The sequence below is a fragment of the Bos mutus genome, chromosome 21, assembly GCF_027580195.1.
Source record: "Bos mutus isolate GX-2022 chromosome 21, NWIPB_WYAK_1.1, whole genome shotgun sequence".
Taxonomy (NCBI): domain Eukaryota; kingdom Metazoa; phylum Chordata; class Mammalia; order Artiodactyla; family Bovidae; genus Bos; species Bos mutus.
In genome coordinates this window covers 22,865,025-22,884,693 of record NC_091637.1, presented here as the reverse complement: position 1 = coordinate 22,884,693, position 19,669 = coordinate 22,865,025, and the positions used below count along the sequence as shown (strand labels likewise).

The following is a 19,669-nucleotide window of genomic DNA, read 5'->3' as shown; positions in this document are numbered from 1 at the left end:
GCACCTTATATATACAATCCTTGTATATACAATCAGGATGAGAACCGCTTTTTGAAAGCTCCTGGTAGTTAGAGAAGATGTTTAGAGGGAGGGAGTTCCTATCTGTCAAGTGGCCTCTGGAACTCTGGTTTTCTGAATGTCATCCAGAGAAATCCACAGATGGGTGGGAGTCAGGGCAGAGAGGGTACTGAGAACAGCAAAGCAACTAAAAGAGGTAGGAAAGCCCAATTTAGGGGCAATTCAGAAGTTCCTGGAAAACCAGTAAGAGAGAAGGAAAGGCTTATCGTAAGAGATCATCTGACCCAAGGTTATTTTCTATGGATGTGCCTTCAGGTCTGGAAGTTCCCACAAAAGTGGTCAACTTGCCAGAGGTCTCAGCTGGCATTACTGAGTGCCTTTTCTCATGTAAGAGGCTACCTTATTGGCTAGTTTGGGATCAAAGCTGTGAAGGGCTTAGAAATAATTTGGAAGATTAAATGTAAGCACTCAGCATGAGAAATCTAACCTACTGGATAATATGTTAATAGAACCAAAATACAGTGTGTATGAAATCCACGTATGTGAGAGAATGACAAGCCTATAAAATTAAGAAAATAAAGATTTGTCTCTTCAGAGCAAATGACAGTTCACTACATGTTTTAAAAAAAAACAAAAAAAACAAACTCCATCTTATTTTTTTTTCTTTTAAGAGACTTGGGTTCCTAAGAAAGAAGGCTTATCAGAGATACTAATAGCCCATCCTCTCTTCCCTGAATCCCTAAACCTCCAAATCTCAAGTGAAATGTCGAAAGGCAAAAATTAGGGAAAGGCTATGTCAACTCAGGAAAAGGTTTCATCCAAATGCCAGAAAAGTGTGAAAAATGGAGCTAAATTAAAGGTCACCCAGGCATCCTAGAATTAATATATGCCACTCAGGGAGGAACTGGTCTCTCCACAGTTGAAAATAAGAGATTCTGGGCCTCATAAACACCTACAGTAATAAAGCCCTGGGCAGGCGTCTTCATTCCAGGCAAGACCCTGGCTGGGGCACAATCAGCCATTCTGGATGCTGGCCAGTGGACTTCGTTTGAGACAGCCAGACCCGGGGCCCACAGCAGAGGCACTTATTTGAAAATAGGAAGAACTTCTCCCCCAACAGACTGGTACTGGTACAATTTAACGGTTTAAAATGATTTGGTCATAATTAAGTTAGGAGGCCGGAACAACACAGAGCTGGGTTTAAGTCACAGCCCGTTCCTAAACTCCTCATCACTAGAAATGGCTTAACATGTTAAGGATGTCATCTCTTCCCAAATATATCAATTCACACATATAAAATTATTTCTTACTATAAGACATATGTATGTAGGAAAAAAACTTATGCATGGACAGAAGTTTGGAAAAATACACATTATATTGTATATTCTAAACACCTACAGTAATTACCCCTAGGACAGTAATTCACCTAGTTTTTTCAATATTTACTGAGCTTTACAGTAAAAGCAGGTGATCACAATTTACTTCCGTAAATAAATCAAATGTCTCAATATAGATATTTAATTTGCTGGGATGAAATAAAATGATTTCAAGTTCATATGGAAAAATAAATGTTCAAGAAGAGCCAGGGGAGAAAAAAGTATTAAAACAAAAATTGATCAAACCAGATTAAGAAAGAATTGACTAAAACCATCAAAACCAAACAATACAGACTGAGGATAGAAAACAAGAGCCTGGAATCAGACAAGTACAGCATTTGTAGAAATTTAACAGTGACAGAAGTGGTAGTGAAACTCGGGTTTGGGGGTAAGGTTTATTTGAGAAACTGAGGGCAGAACAGCTGTGCTGCTGGGGGGGGGGGGGAAAGCTGGAGTATTTGGCCAGTGGGTAATCTGGTCAATGCCAGAGCTTAGGTGGGCACACAGAGGCTATGTGACATGAAACAGTCCAAGAACAATGTAAGAAAGAGTATAACTGCCAAAAGTATGTGAACAGGAGAAGAGAATTAAACAAAAAGAAAAGAGGAAAGTACCATGTGTGGTCCCTGAACACCACACATCTGGGAAGGCGATGCAGCACGTGGGGACAAACCAGTTCCCAGCTGCGGGGCCTGGGTTCTGCCTCATCACGGGAGCCCTCTTAGGGCGCTGGAGAGGGGCCTCGAAGGCTCCTGGCCTGGGTTCTGCCTCATCACGGGAGCCCTCTTAGGGCACTGGAAAGGGGCCTCGAAGGCTCCTGGGGGGGCAATTTTGGCCTTTACAAAGGCCAGGACAATGTTCTTCTCTTGCCTGGACCAAGGCACACAGAAAACCAAGAAAGACTCAGCTATCTCTGCTTCTCCAACACCAAAAAGCCTCTTGTAGCCCAGAATTTACCCTGTGAATCTCCCAGAACACCTGGGATACACGGAATGGAGGAAGAAGCAATTCATTTCAGTGTCTACATGAGCCAAAGGAAGAATCTCCAGTGATAACAACACCCGGCACTGGGGCCCCGGACCGCCTTATCACGTTAAAACATCACTCTCCTGATACACTTTTAAATGAGAAACGGCCAGACCAAGCAAGGAGTCTGCTCTCATCTATGAAATCACAGAGTATTTATGATGAAAAGCAAATGTGTTCACTTCTAAAGGAAAGTTTTCCACACTCTTGCTTTTGTACTTGAGAACGTTTTAAACTCTGGAGAAATAAATGATCAACACTAAGTAGCTCTGGCTGCTCATGTGTTCTTGCAGCTAAGCTCAGTGATCTTCCTATCTGATCAACTGAGTCATCCAACCAATATTCACTGAATGCAGTGCAGAGACTTATGAGGCCCAGTCGGTAAGGTATCTGCAGTCAGTGCCTTATGCCCAAATTAGAGCTTGTGTGAGGTATTAGGATAGTATAAGCTAAGTGTCCACCAATGACGGAGAAAAGGGCTTACTTCCCTAGGAAAAGGTGAACTGACCTTCCTTCCCATGCTAGAGAACTGGAAAAAGGACAAGTACTTTTGAAAAGATCACAATATATTTTATTCAAGGGCAGAACATAGCTGCTTTCAGCCCCTACTGCTCTTAATACTATTCTAGAGATCCAGCTAAGGATGTACCTTACAAATGACAGTTTAAGAAAATTAATATATTTCCTTTTAAGAAAACAAACTATTCTGCCTTTTTTGTGAAGTGCTTTATATTTAGTAATCACTATTATTTTCAAAATAACACTTCAGAAGAATATATACCCAATTTATAGTTAATACCTTCTTGAAAAGGGCTCCCCAAGTGGCTCAGAGGTAAAGAATCCACCTGCCAATGCAGGAGATGTGGGTTCAATCACTGGGTCGGGAAGATACCCTGGAGAAGCGAATGGCAATTTGGTTCAGCATTCTTGCTAGGAAATCTCATGGACAGAGGAGCCTGGCGGGTTATAGTCCATGGGCCTATAAAAGAGTTGGACATGACTGAGTGTGTACACACACACACAAAGACCTTCCTTCTTGTGGGGGAAAGAAAAAATTAAATGTGAACTCTGAATCTACCCCAAACAGCTCATGGCTTTGTTGAGACACATGACGTGGCCTTTCAGGGAAGAATATGGGATGATACCACTTCACTCTGTGTTCAAGCTGGCACACGTGTTTCTCAGGAGAACTTCTCTACCTACCCCAACTTGCAAGCCAGCGCCTCTGCCTCAGCCACTCCTCCTCCTCTAAAACACTTCCGGAGTCAGGCTCTTACCCAAATGCAATGGCGTTCTTGACATCAATGGTGGTAATTCTGAAGTTTCAAGGATTTACCCTTTCTGCCTTGCTTCTCCGGGAAACTAATTCCCTCTGCCATCTCTACTTCAAGCTCTCTCTTGAGGAAGTTACTGAAAGTTCTGATTCTCTGTTAACTCTGAATAATGAAGGATGAGAGGGAGAGTCAGAGAAATAGTTTCAGTAGGAACCAAAGCTTCCCTGGTGGCTCAGTCAGTAAAGAATCTGCCTGCAATGCAGGAGGCCGGGGATCGATCCCTAGGTTGGGAAGATCCCCTAGAGAAGGAAATCGCAACCGACTCTAGTATTCTTCCCTGGAAAATCCCATGAACACAGGAGCCTGGCAGGCTACAGTTTATGGGGCTGCAGAGTCAGACAGGACTGAGCGACCTAAACCACCACAGAAGCCAAAGCATCTGATTTCTTTTCTACACACATTTTTTTGGAGGATTTTTTCAAACAGCCTTCACAAGAACAACAGAATGTTTATGGTGGCAAGACTGAATTTTTTCAATTAGATCAAAAGAGCTGCATTTATTAATAAATAAGCGACATGCTAAATTAGAAAAGTGTTCTTTAATCTTCATAATTATATGCTTCACTTATGATTTATTTTCTTAATATGTGTGACTATTGGCAGTCAATTAGCTAATGATAATGTTTCCCATGGAAATCAATGGTAAATAACCATGTTACTTAATTAACATTTTGCCTTTTGATATTTTTTTGTAACAAAATAAAGGGCATCCTCCTGCTGCTTTCCATTATCTTCATGTGCAAGATGAAATGAAGGATCAGAGGGGTTAAGGACCCTGCCCAAGGCTACAAAGCTGAAAAGTTGCTCAGCTGGAGTTTTAACCCAGAGGATCCTATTTCTATACTTCATATTTCTCCACTCAATAGCATAAATTCTATAAAATTACACCAATGGTGTCAAAGAAAGACATTAACACTGTCGTCTCTTCTGATCTTTAAAAAAAAATCAAATTAGATGATGTTTTAGGTATAAAAAAGGTAAAAAGAAAAATAAAACAGGTGTCTTGCTGTCACCTGTTCTTCAAAGTGGTTGTACCAATGTACAAATTACATTAAAAGGTTATAAAAGTTTCTAAGCCTTATCCCTACAACATAGGACATTGCCAGATTTTAAGAATTTCACCATGCGAACAGCTATCATGATTGAAAAATACATGCCTTTCCTTGACTACATTCACATCTAATGAGTCTGCCACAGTTTAGTCATACTAGAAACATATTTCTCCCTCAAACATCACACCTTCCTCTCAACCACATAGTTTGTCTTTTCTGAAAAAATCAAGAGATGTTGAGCCTTTATAATTACTGCCACCACTCAAAATCCACAGTGACTGTTATCACCCAAAATCACTTCAAACTATTTCAAGAGCCTTTACAAATACTTCCTTTTTGGAAAAATTTTTAAAAATTCTATTGAACCATTTACCCTCTCTCCCAAGACTATAATAAATATCTTCATAGCCAAATCTTTGTGCACAATATTAATACTTTCCCTCTGAATCAATTCATAAAGGTAGCACTTTTGGGTCAAAGGATATGATGATTTTCCAAGGTTTAATTATCTTTAAAACTCTTGATACATATGCCAAGTGGTCCTCCAATGGAGGGTATCAATTCAGGGGTATATGAGTATATCTGACAGTCAGCTGTCAGCTGGACAAAACTGAATTTGGCCTTGTCAGCCAGACTACTGTGGGACTCATCACAGATATCTTCCTAAACTGCATGAGCCATTTACAGAAGTCAAATTATGTCCCCATCTGGCAGGCATTAAAACACTAAGAGGCCCAGTGCCTCACCGCCAGCTGTTTGAACGTGACCTTTGCTTCATCCATTGCCACCTACTCTTTCCTACTTCCTGGATCTGACATTTGATTTGTTAGTATCTTAGGGGCTTAGCTAACTTCCAGGCTCTGACTTCCCTGGCCTCCCCAGGGTTGGCATGAAGATTATGCAGATTCAGCTCACAAGTATGTTTCCAATATTATCTGAAGTGGACTATGACCTGCAGTACATTGACTATTATGTGTAAGTTCTAAATACAACTGTTCACTTTTTCAATTACTGTATCTGAAACAGGCTTGGCAGGTAGGGCCAAAATCAAATAGAAATGAGGAAACCGCAACAAGCTGATGAGCTGAGTCTGTCGAGGTGGCTCAGTGATAGGTGAGCTCGCCCCGTCCCTGCCAACTAGGTCTCAGTGGTACTTCCTCCAGGTTTACACCTGGGACAGCTCCAAAATGTCTAAGAATAGCCTACAGTCCCTCCCTGACGGGTACTAGACTCACGGCAAACTTTTATTGCCACGTCTGAGCAATCCTCACTAAACATCTCATCTCCACTTCTGCCCAAACCACCTAGCAGTCCCATCTAGTCAAGGTATAATCCTATGTTGTGGTTGCTCAGTCACTCACTCAGTCGTGTCTGACTCTTTGAGACCCCATGGACTGTAGCCTGCCAGACTCCTCTGTCCATGGGATTCTCCAGGCAAGAAGACTGGAGAGGGTACAATCCTATGATCTAACAGCTAGCAAAAGTTCACTGTGGTTTCTCCATAAGTTACCACATGCTTTGAAATTTTCCAAGTCTTCCTTCCTCTTACAGTCAACCAGGTCTTTCACACTGTTGAGTTGGAGAGGTTATACTCTACATACCACTCACCACTGGAGCATGTCACTGCATCCTTCAGCTTTCCCCTTTCACGGCCTCTTTTTCACTCTGAAAAACAACTATCATCGAACTGTATCTCTCTCTCTCACTCACACACACATACACTCTCTCTCTCTTTCTCCCCCTCTGCTTTCACCCAACCACCCCTTCAGACTACTAACCCACAGCTTGCCTTTCTTTACTGAAAAACTTCAGCAAAAATCATCTCAATTATCTGTTCCTTTATTTCCTCTGACAAGCTAGTCTCTATAACTGCCATGTAAAAGGGAAACATAGTATTTGGAGACGGATACCCTTCACATACCCATTTGTTCTCATATAATGTCTAGAGTGGCAGCAGGCTAATTAACAGTCAATTTTTAGGTTATGAAGTTGTATTCATCAACCTATTCAAAAGATGTTATGCAGTTTTAGCCAGTTGCTCCAGTGAGTAAAAACGTGGATTCGACAGACACATCTGAAAATGAGCATTTTACTAAACCATATGGTAACAATTCTACCCGAGGTAACAGACAAGAGGGCTCCAGCCATCCCATAACCTGCTCAGCTGCCTCGAGGCTAAAAGGAGCAACAGCTTGTCACATTTGTTAAGTGCAACTGCAGTACACGGGTTGAAAAGTACTGAATTAGAAGACATGTAAAAATGTAATAATAAAAAAATGCTGCATATAAAACTAAAGAAATCCAGCCAAAGTTATCAGTAAGATTCAGGCTATGAATACTTTCACTTGGGAAAAAAAAAGAAAAAAAGATGAACCAACTCTTCTAAATAAAAAAGAAAGAGACAGTAACAATTGATAACATTATCGAATCACAACCTGACAACCAACCAGGTATAAATTTCTTTTAAATGTAAACTGGTAATTTTTTTTTTTTTTTGCTGTGCTGCACAGAACGCAGGATCTTAGTTTCCTGGTGAGGAACTGAATCTGTGCCGAAGCAGGTATAAGCTGCTTTCAGGAGGTTTAATCAAATTTAAGAGCCAAAAAATTCTTGTGTTGATAAAACTGTTCTGCAAAACAAGAAACAATGAAAATATCCCCTAATTTGTTATTCCTGCATATAGCTTAGTATAAAGCTGATATTTAAACTACACAAATATAAAATATTCAAAAAACTATAGATTGGGCAAACTTACAAATACTATAAACATTTTATAGAAAAAACTACCAAAAAATTGAATTCACTGTTCTATTAACATATTGAAATACACTCATCAAATAGTTTATCCCAGGAATATAAAGCTGGTTTGATATTAGAAAACATGTTAAAGTAATTCACAATATAAGTGGATCAAGAGAGAGAAATATCACCTGAATGATGTGGAAAACACAGCTTGATAAATCTCAACATCAACCCACATTTAAAAAATTAATCTAGTAAGCAGAAACAAGAGGATACTTTATTTTCATAATATAGACTAACCAAATCCAATCTCATGGAAACACTAAAATGTTTACAGGAATTCCTCTACCTTAAAAGAAATAAGACATTACTCTTACACTACTCTTCAACACTGTTCTAAGAGTTACAGAAAATGCACTGAAACGAAAGGGAAAAAGCTGTAAATGTTCTGAGAAGAGATTATCTCAAAGAGAAAAATAAACAGGCTATAAAACTGTACAGAAAGTATGATTTTTTTGTATTAAAAATATACTACAGGGATTTCCCTTGTGGTCCAGTGGTTAAGAATGTGCATTTCCACAGCTGGGGGGCACAGATTCGATCCCTCACCAGGAAACTAAGATCCTTCACTCTGTGCAGCACAACAACAACAACAAATTACCAATTTACATTTAAAAATCATCAAGAAGGTGAATTTTGTGTAACTGCATTTTCATCACAATTTAAAACCTAAGTATACACATGTAGAGATTTTAAAAAAGACTGGTGGCTATCCCTATGTAAGAGAGAATTCTTACTTGGCTTCTCTGCACTTCTCAAATAGATCTCTATTGTGACCCACATTATGCTGAAAACTTTTAAAAATGATTATCACATTCTATAGAAATTCCTCCAGAATGACACTGTCCAAAATGGTAGCCATTAGTAACATGTGGTTACTGAGTTCTTGAAATGTGAGTGGGTGCATCTGATGAAGTAAGTTTTTTTAATGTTATCTGATTCTAATCTTTAATGGCATATGGCAAACGGCTAACAACTGAACAGTATAGTTCTAGAAGGTAGAAAAGATGGAACTTTCCCATTTTGGATCACCATGACACAAAGAAAATAATGGCAATTTTATTAATCATACAAGAAAAGTCTGGATGAAATACTGCAAAATTGAATATAACAGTGTATGAAGAAAATATGCAATGCTCAAGTATTATTTTCTTCCAGAAACACAAGGACATCTTAATAATCAGGAAATAACTAAATATAATTCATGACATCAATTATAGCAAGGAGAAAAGCTCTATAACCCTGTCTTCAGATGCTGAGAATGCATCAGTAAGATTTAAGTATTTATTCCTGATTTTCAAAAATCTCAGAACTTTCCTAGCATGATTAAAAAATACAAATCTTCGGGCATCAGCAAACCTGTAACTAACATACTAGGAATATATCCATTAAAGTCAAGAGGAACAAGACAGATGAGCAGCTATAACTATTATTATTTATCATACCTTTACAGGCAATATAAAAATAAAAAGAAAATAAGACAACTATTACAAAATTGGAGAATAAATTATCATCTATAAAACGAAAGTTATTAAAAATCAGCTGAAACTATTAATACTAAGAAATGAATAGTAAGGCTCCTGGTTATTCTTTCCAAGTGGAAATGCTGATAATAAGTATATTTGAAAGAAATCCACTAGTAAGTGAATTTAAAGTATTACAAAAGTACTACAAAGGCTTAAGAGTCACAAAATGTTGAGCTTTCCCTTGAAACAATCAAATCAAATCTGCTAGTAAAACTCTTCAAAGGTTTCTGACTCTTTAGTCACCCCACATGAGTAAGGATACACACAAATACTCTCTCCCCATTCAGTGCACACTGACTTCCTACCAACCCAGCAAACAACCATGGCAAAACTAAAACTATTTCAGAAAAAGGCTAATTGATATTTATTTTCTTTATGTTGAAAAAAGAGAACTATCATGTTTCTTCTTGGAATATGCCCCTGAATTGTTAAAGAGTTAACCATATGGAAGAGATCTAAAAGTGTATGAGAGAAAGCTAAAGATTTGGAATCCTAATTCAATTTCCCCTCACATTTAAATAGGAGCCTGGAGCAAACATTTATTTTTAGAGATACTCTCAGCAGAGAACTGAACAAAAGACTATTGTGTGTTCAACCTGGTAAGGTCTCTGCGGTCCCATCTCTACCAACTTTTCAAACATCAGGTTGGAGTTAAATGATTTTCAACTTTCAACTGACTATTTCCAGACCATAAAATCTAACCACACTTATCAGACGGTGTAAGTATTCCAAGTGAGTTATAGCTGAGAACAAATGTGAAATCTGCATTTTTCAAGTGCTAGTAAAAGAACTTTACTTTAGACTTTGACTCTATACACTGACTTGCTCAAGAATGCCATATAATGTTTTCATTTCCTTACCAACAAAAATTTTCATCTGCAGCTGATAAATCTGACTCGGTATCACTTTGGATGAAAAGCATATGGGTATCAGTCATACCACTCTACGATTTTCTTATTAAAATAAGAATTGCATCTTTTTCTCTAAGTTAACAAAAATAAAAAAGATGAAGTTAACAGGCATGCCTGATCACTATACACACTGCTGTCTCAATTTGTAGTATGTGTCCAGCCACAGGCCCGCTACAATATAAAAAGAAAGAAGAAATCATCTTTGATCCATGGTGTGGTCATCTTAAAACATGTCCTCGAATTCTCTGATGTATCTCCCATTGAAGGTGGAGCTAGTTCCCTCCCTGTGAGTCTGGGCCAGGCTTAGTGACTCTTGACCTCTTAATGAAGAAAAGGTGGCAAAAATGAGGCTGAAGGAGTTACGGGCTAGGCCTCAGAGGCTGATGCAGTTTCCTCCTGGGATGCTCAGCTGCAGGACCCTATCAGTGTGCTGCAAGGAAGCCAAGTAACCACGTGCAAAGGTCACACGTTCCAGCCCTAGTGCCACATCCACACACGGTCCCAGCCAACAGATAGCATCAGTCAGCAGACACGGGAGTGAAAAGCACCTTCACAGGATTCCAGCGCCCAGGCTCTGAGCACTTCAACCGACACTGTGTGGCATGGAAACAAGCTGTCCCACCAAACCTGCCTGAATCGCAGATTCATGAAAAATTTAAGACTGCCTTTGTTTTAAGGCACTAGGGCTTTGGGTGGTTTGTTTTGCAGTAACAGATAACTAGAACACGTAGACTAATTCAACCACGTTCGGCCATTCAGTTTATTCTTTTCATCCACACCCCACCCCATCCCACTCTCCCCCTCCCCTCCCTGCTCATCCCCTATGACAGGAAAACTCTTTAGTAAACAACAACGATGCTGGCACGCCTGGTCTCAGTCAGCTCACTCTAGAAACCACAGCTAAACCCCAGCATTTATCACCCTTGCTGGCAATCAGCTTTCTCTTGTGCTGATTTCTCTCTCACCTCTCAACACACCCCTGTCCTGCCTTATTACTCCTCACTCCGAAAGGCTGTATTAAACACCTGGCTTATGAAACTGCTGCTACTGCTACATATGCTCCAGTTTTTAAATCAACGAACAAGTGAAATTTGCCTTACAAACTGGTAACTAGTTCAAGATGTTCTGATGGAGCCACTGAAATGGATTCTCAACCCAACCTAGTAACCATATCAAAAATTTACTGTTCCTCTAACGAATACTAGGAAGAGAAATGTCCTAATAACTGACATAAGGTTTTTCTTTAAAAAACACAAGCCTGAAAAGTTAAAGCTAGGAGCGACCTTGGAGATGATCTAGCCTAGGACTTTTTTTCAATCAGTGGCATACTGACATAATCCAGGGACAATTTTTATGACGAAAGTACTAAGCATTTTTATCTCACTCTATCCTCACTGAAATGTCAACCTGTCATAATATGGCAATGTCAATTGCCATAATGGCAATTATAAACTTGAATTTTGTTTGTATTTTATTTTTACTTTAGTTTGTACGTATCTTACAAATATGATGTACATAAAATTTTGTTTATATTTTATAGCTACCGTAATAAAAATGCATCCATACAATGCTGTTTAATGTTCTGTCCTTAAAACTTAGGATATATGATAAACATAATAGAAGAAGCTCTGAAAGTCCGTAACAGTCTTAGAAAAACAATCAAAGTAGCTGTTCTATTTTTACAATAAGATTGTTAGTAAAAATTACTCTAGTCCAAATTATTTTGGAAAGCTGGGGACCAGAAGGTTATGCAACTGGCCTGAGGCCATATGCTAGTTAGTGGCAGACCTAGGAGCAGAATTTTGGAATACTCATGCTTTACAGTCAAGCACAGGGCTCAAACAGATCTAGGTTAATAGAGAGAAAATAATTCCGGTATGCTTCAATTTAGAAGGTAAGCTGAAGTGGCTGGCTGGGTTCCAATCCCTTCAATGTTACATTTATAATCACTCTGGCAGACTATCTTCCTCCCTAATGTAAAGAAACAGAACCATAATGAAGGGGCTTCAGGCAACACCAGGCAAATGTGGAGGAAATATGGTTGAGAGTGTGGACAGCCTCTTCAAAAACCATTCACCATCCCATATCCCCTGCCTTACTTGTAGAGACTGTAAGAGACTCAATCTTTGGCTTTCACTGCAGCTAGAGGTGACCACATGACAAAAATCACAAAGAAGCGAGGATATATAACACATTGGTCACTAACAGGGCATTTCTTCCCAAATAAAAACACCAGTGCTTGCTCCACAGGGACCCCAGGTGTGCCAGACTTAACCCTTTAGCCCTGGATTATAGGGAAGTCCAGGGGGAGAAAAGGTGCCAGGCAGTGGGGGTCGGGGAGCAGCGCCTGCTTATTCCAACCTCAGATTGTGGTGTTTCCACACGTTAAGACTGGCACGAGTGTGTGCTGGCTGAATACCAGCTCCGCTTCACACCTGCCCACAATTCCCACATCCAAACCACTGAACTTCCTCATCACTCCACAGAGCAAACCAGACCTTTTCATCCCAAACATATCTTAGTTTCTAATCCCCTACTGAGAGAGGTGAAAGCTGGCATAATGGAATAATCAGAACACACATGACAAACTGATATTTAGAAGAGACGGATAAAGCCTCTGTTTATGAGCACTTCTTAGTAAGTGATATTTTAGATATCTAATAGACCATATATGGGGCGGTCACTGCCAAAGGTTTTAAAATAACATCAACCAAATCATCCAAAATAAATAAACTAATGACCACAAAAATAAATGAAACATCAGTGCTGTGAGAAGGCCTTTGGCCTGTGTGCCCTCTTCCAGCCAGGAATGTCAATGCAGATGCCATCTTGGTCCCATGGGGACAAAGCCCCATGCTAAGGACTGTGAACAGGCGAAGAGAGGGAACCTGCTCCCTGATGACATAAGACAGCCACGGCACCAGTCCTCAGCTGTCTATCCTCTACCCTAATCTTCCCACTGAGGGAAACTGAAGACTGTGCAGTTGGTTTTTTGATCACTGGCAGTTAAACACAATCCTAATGCTTCTACAAAATATATCTCACTTTTCTGTTTAATTCATTTTGTCCCAAAGTTGTGTGTCCATCTTATTTTTTAACAACTTAATTTGGTAAACAAATGTTTAACCAACAGGCACCCTTACCAACACCCTAGCTCCTACCACTGCTCCCAAGTAACTTCAAAAGATCAGTAAAAGAGAATGAGGTATTTCTCTCTTCCCCAAGACGAAGAATGCTTTAATCTGTGGCCGGTCTCCTGCAGATAGCAGGGTTATGGCTGCCTTAGGAGGCAGATGAGAGAGAGATGGTCTCCCTGCTCATAACACAGCTGGCCGCAGGGCTGAGCAACACACGGCAATCTAGAAATAGACAGAAGGCAACCAGAACGACTGCACGTCATGTTCCTGACCTCTGCTGGGGAGAGAGCACAAACAACGACCCTTAACTGGAGGGGATACGACAGAAACCATGCTCTGAAGCCTTCTTCAGTACTTCTCTTTTCACTTGAACGTTGTGTTAGAGATCTTCCACCTCACCTTCCATTTAAGAAACAAAATTAATTGAGTGTGAGGAATACAGGAATCACAAGGAAGGTTTATAAACAAAAACAGAGTGCTTTCTATTCATCTTCCCATGTCCTTCCTGATAAAAAATGTTTTGCTGGTTATGGAAGCTCATAAGTCATGTAAATTGTTCAACAGCATTTTCCAAAGAGGATGAAAAGAATGGGTAACACTGAGGAGAGGCTAGAAATTCATGCCCCAAAAAAAGTAATGAAAAAAAATTTTTAATTACGTATTTCTGCAAGGCAGTATCAAAACGCAAATTTCTTGGACTAAAGTGGACAAAATCCAGCAGCTCCAGACCAGCAGTCTAGACCATTTCTCTAAAACATAAAAAGAAGCTGGAGCCCAAGGAGTCCCCCCATAAATAGCTCTACACCTGACAAGGACTCCAAGGGTTCAGAACGGGACCCAGCATTCCATTTCACACTCAGAGTGCCTATGATGATCCAAGGAAAATTCCTTCAGCTGAGTCTTCAAGGCTGCACTGAGGACCTTTAAAAGTGAACTCCACAAAGAAGTAATGAACATTATGGAGATGAGGAACAGTATTTATGAATTTATAATATAAAACATTCAATGGATTAAAAGAGCCTGGAAGCAGACAGACCCTTAAATCAGAATAGTTTCTGATACTTTAGAACCGGAAGTGTCTTATTCATCTGAACTGACTTTACTGTCAGCAGAAATTCTTTCTCATCCCCAAATGAATGGAACCTCAGCTTATTCACAGATTTCTTAAGCAGTTACTTTTTATTTCCTACCGTAATTTACAGCAAGTTACTGCTGTACATGGGCTTCCCTGGTAGCTCAGCTGGTAAAAAAATCTGCCTGCAATGCAGGAGACCCCAGTTCAATTCCTGAGTTGGGAAGATGCCCTGGAGAAGGGACAGGCTGCATAGTCCAGTATTCTTGGGCTTCTCTGCTGGCTTAGACAGTAAAGAATCCTCCTGCAATGCGGGAGACCTGGGTTCGATCCCTGGGTTAGGAAGAACCCCTGGAGGAGGGTATGGCAACCCACTCCAGTACTCTTGCCTAGAGAATCCCCATGGATAGTGGAGCATGGTGGGCTCCAGTCCAAGGGGTCACAAAGAGTCGGACATGACTGAGCGACTAAGCACAGCACAGCACTACTGTACATGCTAATTACTGAAATGCACTAAGTTAAAACCAAAGGACACGACCCAAAATAAATAAATAAAAAAAAAAAAGAATGAGATCCAAGTCATTTCCCTCAGATATCTCACGTGGTTCGGGTGACATGTCAGGCCACGTCTCGGAACGGAGCACAGATGTGACACACAGCACCACCCTACCTAGCACATTTCCTGGAGGCACCTCCTCGAGGTCTTCCAGTTCCCTTCCCATCAGAAGGTACAGGTTTTCCAACGTACAGCACGCCATGTGGGGGACTGGGGGAAGGTCCTCTAATGGAGCTGAGAAGCCTAATGGCACCTGGGCAGAAAAGAAAAACAACAGAAGCTAAGTTAGGAGACGTCAAAGGAAAACAGGTTTGGGTTAATACCTACAAAGTTACTTCGATTCATAAGTAAGATATAGTGCAGTCACAGTGTTTCATGTAAACCCGAAACATTCAGATCTGAAATGGTGTGATATAAAAAGAAGTCTCAGTTTATGAGTAAATTCTGAACTAGAGAGACTTCTCATATACATAAAGCCTGTCAAGAATTACACATAATCATAAACTTTATGGCTAATATAAATTCTGCTGTGACCTGGTAAAAGTGAAAGTGAAGTCGCTCAGGCATGTCCGACTCTTTGCGACCCCAAGGACTGTAGCCTACCAGGCTCCTCAGTCCATGGAATTTTCCAGGCAAGAGTACTGGAGTGGGTTGCCATTTCCTTCTCCAGGGGTCTTCCCAACCCAGGGATCGAACCTGGGTCTCCCGCACCGCAGGCAGACGCTTTACCATCTCAGCCACCAGGGATGCCCTGGTAGCACGATATTAACACACAAAAATCCTCATACCCTTCGCCAGTATTTATATGAACTGTGTCAGACACCATTGGACACCAGAACCACTGTGCTATTATTTCAATACTCATTGTTACTATTATCACTTAAAATAGCTTTAACATTATTATATTGTCATGTCAATTACAATCTTATAATGTCCTTTAAGCATCTGACAAGGGCTAGTGCTACTGGTGAGTAACACAGGAAAATAAATAGCTTTGAGGAGTAGTTAGATGTCATAAAAATGCCATGTAAGGGCCAAACAGCCACTATTTTAGGCTGGGCTGTTAACGTGGGAGACAGCGTGCTGTGACACATCGGAGACTCTGACGAGAAGACACACGACACTCTCACAGCAAAGATGCTCTACATCTAACTCTTTCTACATCACATGTACTCTCATGGAGATTCTGTCTCAAATTATTCAAGATATTGTCTTGAATTATTCAACGATTTTCATATACATGCAAGTGCCCCAAAGGCATGCCAACGAAGGAACCGACTTATCTTTGGTACCCAAGGCATTGTGCTCGTGCTGTGAAGAGGAAAAAATGCCCAAGACATCACATACAAAAAGATAATTATTGCTGGAAACATAGAGTGAGTGGCAAAAAAGGAAGCACAGGTAAGTAAATGCATAAAATCTCAAGAGGAGAGAGAAGCTACTGTGTTAGGGCAGACTTGGAAACTTCATGAAAATGATGGCCTCTGAGGCACAGGCTACATGTACATGCGTGTGTTCTGACTCACTGACAACTCTATAGGGGAGCTCAAGACATAGGCTGGAAGAAATTTAAAATATAAGGATCAAATTGGAAGAAACAGAATTATCCACAGACAGTAGGACCATTCATTTAAAACAAACTACAGAAAAATTACTCCTTGGAAGAAAAGTTATGACCAACCTAGATAGCATATTGAAAAGCAGAGACATTACTTTGCCAACAAAGGTTCGTCTAGTCAAGGCTATGGTTTTTCCTGTGGTCATGTATGGATGTGAGAGTTGGACTGTGAAGAAAGCTGAGCACTAAAGAATTGATGCTTTTGAACTGTGGTGTTGGAGAAGACTCTTGAGAGTCCCTTGGACTGTAAGGAGATCCAACCAGTCCATTCTGAAGGAGATCAGCCCTGGGATTTCTTTGGAAGGAATGATGCTAAAACTGAAACTCCAGTACTTTGGCCACCTCATGAGAAGAGCTGACTCACTGGAAAAGACTCAGATGCTGGGAGGGATTGGGGGCAGGAGGAGAAGGGGATGACAGAGGATGAGATGGCTGGATGGCATCACTGACTCGATTGACGTGAGTCTGAGTGAACTCTGGGAGTTGGTGATGGACAGGGAGGCCTGGAGTGCTGCGATTCATGGGGTCGCAAAGAGTTGGAAACGACTGAGACTGAACTGACAGAAAAATTATAATTAGTAAGACAATTTAGCAAGAAAGTCATACACAGACCAACATACAAAAGTTAACTAACTGTATGTCTATAGATTAGCAGTAGAAAAAAAAGTACATACATATATATTTAAAACAGTAACTTTCAGAATACTAACAAAATATGAGAGAGTTAGGAATAAATAACAAAAGTGATTAAAGATTTTTATGGAGAAAATGATAACACTTTAAATGACCTAAATAAATGGAGAACTATACCTAATACATTTATGGATAGATGGTAACCAAGATGGTAAGAAGATCACAAGTAGATTTTTATATCCCTTATTACAACATTTTTACCCTCCCCTCAAAAGTAACTCCAAACACACCAACTGCTATACTCCTCCCTGCGAATCTGAACATGTCACAGACTAGCACAAACTGCTCAGTCACCACTCAGCATGGCAACAAGTCCAAGGACCTGTCCAAGGATTCACCTGCTGCTCACACTGATGGAATAAGCATTCAAGGCAGGAGAAGTTGATGGCACAGACTTTCTTCTGCCACCTCCTGCACCTCTCATCACAGCCAAGCACAGCAGCGCCCCTGGCTTACCTGCGCCCAGAGGAGCACGATCATCTTGGAAGGCCCCACTCACAGCTTCTCGCTGACGCTGCCTGGCTCCGTGGACCTCTGGCATTCATCCTCTGACCTTTATCATTTGATTACCACATATGCACCTTCTGTATGTCCAAAAATGTTCTGAGACAGCTCTAGCTTGTGCTTTATTTCCCCTTTGGTCCAGACATACTTAGACGCTGGCTGTTCACCAACTGTCAGACCCTCCTGATCAATGTCTGGGATCTGCCTGCCAAGAAACCGCTGCCTATCACCTGCTCACCACCCATGCCTTTGGCTCATGCCACCTGGGTTTTGGATCTTTATGTCTTGAACACCTGGCATCGTCCTGGCTCCACCATGACATCTGTTCTTCTCAGTTCTTTCCTCTAGCCTTGAATTTCTACAAAAGCCTTATAAATTAACTAAATAAGGTTTGAAAACTTGATTCTTGTACTAGCCTAATTTCCTAAATGCTATTACTTGAGACAGGTTTATCAAATGGTACCAAAGTGACACAAGAGGAAGTATACAGATTCACCCAAATGCGCCTCCCTAGAGATCAAACGCATCTACCAATAAGGTAATCACTTATCTAACAAGAAAGCAGAACCATGAAACAATATACGAATGTTTTACTTCCTGTTCTTACCTGCTGCAAAAACTCAAGAGGACTGTATTTGGGTCCAAGGACAAAAATTCTCTTTCCTTTTCGCGCCACTCCACTGAACACTCGAGCGAAGGCGATAAAAGACTCCTGCTCGCTTCCTTCCGGGGGCACGGGTTTGGGGGTCTCACTTTCCAACCCCTGCTCATCACCTGCCAGAAACAGAAGGACCATGAGTGCCCAGATGCTCTCTGCATCCAGGAGCTGCTGAGAAACAGAGAGGGGACAAGGAAGACACTGTTGTTAGCTGAGACTGAGCAAAGAAACACCAAGGATAGAAGTATATTGATGAAAGCTACCTTCAAAGCTAAAAGCCCAAGACCAGAAGGATGAGTGTTCCAAGTTTGGCAAAAACCCCATCCGTATCACTGAGGATGGGGAAACTACTGAGAAAAGCTGTACCTTTTGGCTCTTCTCCCTGTGGACTCATTTCAAGGGCGCCTGCATCTTGGGTGGGCTCCACGGGTGCCTGGCCCTGCGCCGCTGCCAACTTCTCCGCATGCCTTCGTCTTGCACGCTCTCGCCTCTCAGCAATCTCCTCCTGAGTGAGAGGTCTACAGGACACCACAGACATGTTAACACCTGGCCACAGCAAAGATCTCAGTCTGTTCCAGCCAAGAAACAGCTAGTGTTAACATGGACAGCAAGGAGATCAAACCAGTCAATCTTAAAGGAAACAACCCTGAATATTCACTGGAAGGACTGATGCTGAAGCTCCAGTATTCTGGCCACCTGATGCAAACAGCCAACTCGTTGGAAAAGACCCTGATGCTGAGAAAGATAGAGGGCCGGAAGAGAAGGGGACGACAGGATAAGACGGTTGGGTGGCATCGCTGAGTCAAAGGACATGAGTTTGAGCAAACTCTGGGAGACAGTGAAGGACAGAGAAGCCTGGCGTGCTGCAGTCCACAGGGTTGCCAAGAGTTGGACGCGACTTAGTGACTGAACAACAACGTGGCTGGAGAAGACGGTGGTTGGTCCCCAGTCCCTTCCTGGTGGAAAGTTTCTCCGAGTTCTCTCATTCACTGCAGCAAGAGAAGAGAAGGCCTATCACGCTTTCTCTGGGAACACCGCTGCTGCTGCTTAGTCACTCAGTCGGTTGGACTCTTTATGACCCCATGGACTGAAGCCTGCCAGACTCCTCTATCCAAGGATTTCCCGGCCAAGAATACTGGAGTGGGTTGTCATTTCCTCCTCCGCTGGGAACGCTGGGTCCCCGGCTACTGTGAGCTTATGAAATGACATGCAAGAGCCCGTGTCCCCACAGTCACACACAACAGCACGGAACCTTTCTCAGGCACCCATGCTCCTCCTCTGTAGGGCAAACAGCCGGAAAAGAAAGGGAATCAGTAAGATACCACAGCTCGGAACACTCTAACAGAGAGAGAAGCAGATGACCTCAGTAAGAAACCGAGCTTTTCT

The 19,669-nt window shown here is 41.3% G+C and overlaps 1 protein-coding gene and 1 non-coding gene across 4 annotated transcripts in view; both read right to left on the bottom strand.

The window, feature by feature from the left end:
* The window catches only part of EFL1 (elongation factor like GTPase 1), a 113,929-nt gene that overhangs the window by 58,701 nt on the left and 35,559 nt on the right, over positions 1-19,669 (bottom strand). For all 3 annotated transcript variants that reach the window (XM_005887129.3, XM_070358385.1, XM_070358384.1), the window contains exons 13-15: positions 18,650-18,801; positions 18,233-18,399; positions 14,925-15,063 (exon numbers count right to left, since the gene is read on the bottom strand). In XM_005887129.3, the coding sequence (XP_005887191.1) occupies positions 14,925-15,063; positions 18,233-18,399; positions 18,650-18,801 (458 nt within the window). The remainder of the gene's footprint in view (positions 1-14,924; positions 15,064-18,232; positions 18,400-18,649; positions 18,802-19,669) is intronic.
* Positions 15,486-15,557, bottom strand: TRNAR-GCG (transfer RNA arginine (anticodon GCG)). The gene has a single exon. It is a non-coding gene; the product is annotated as a tRNA-Arg (tRNA).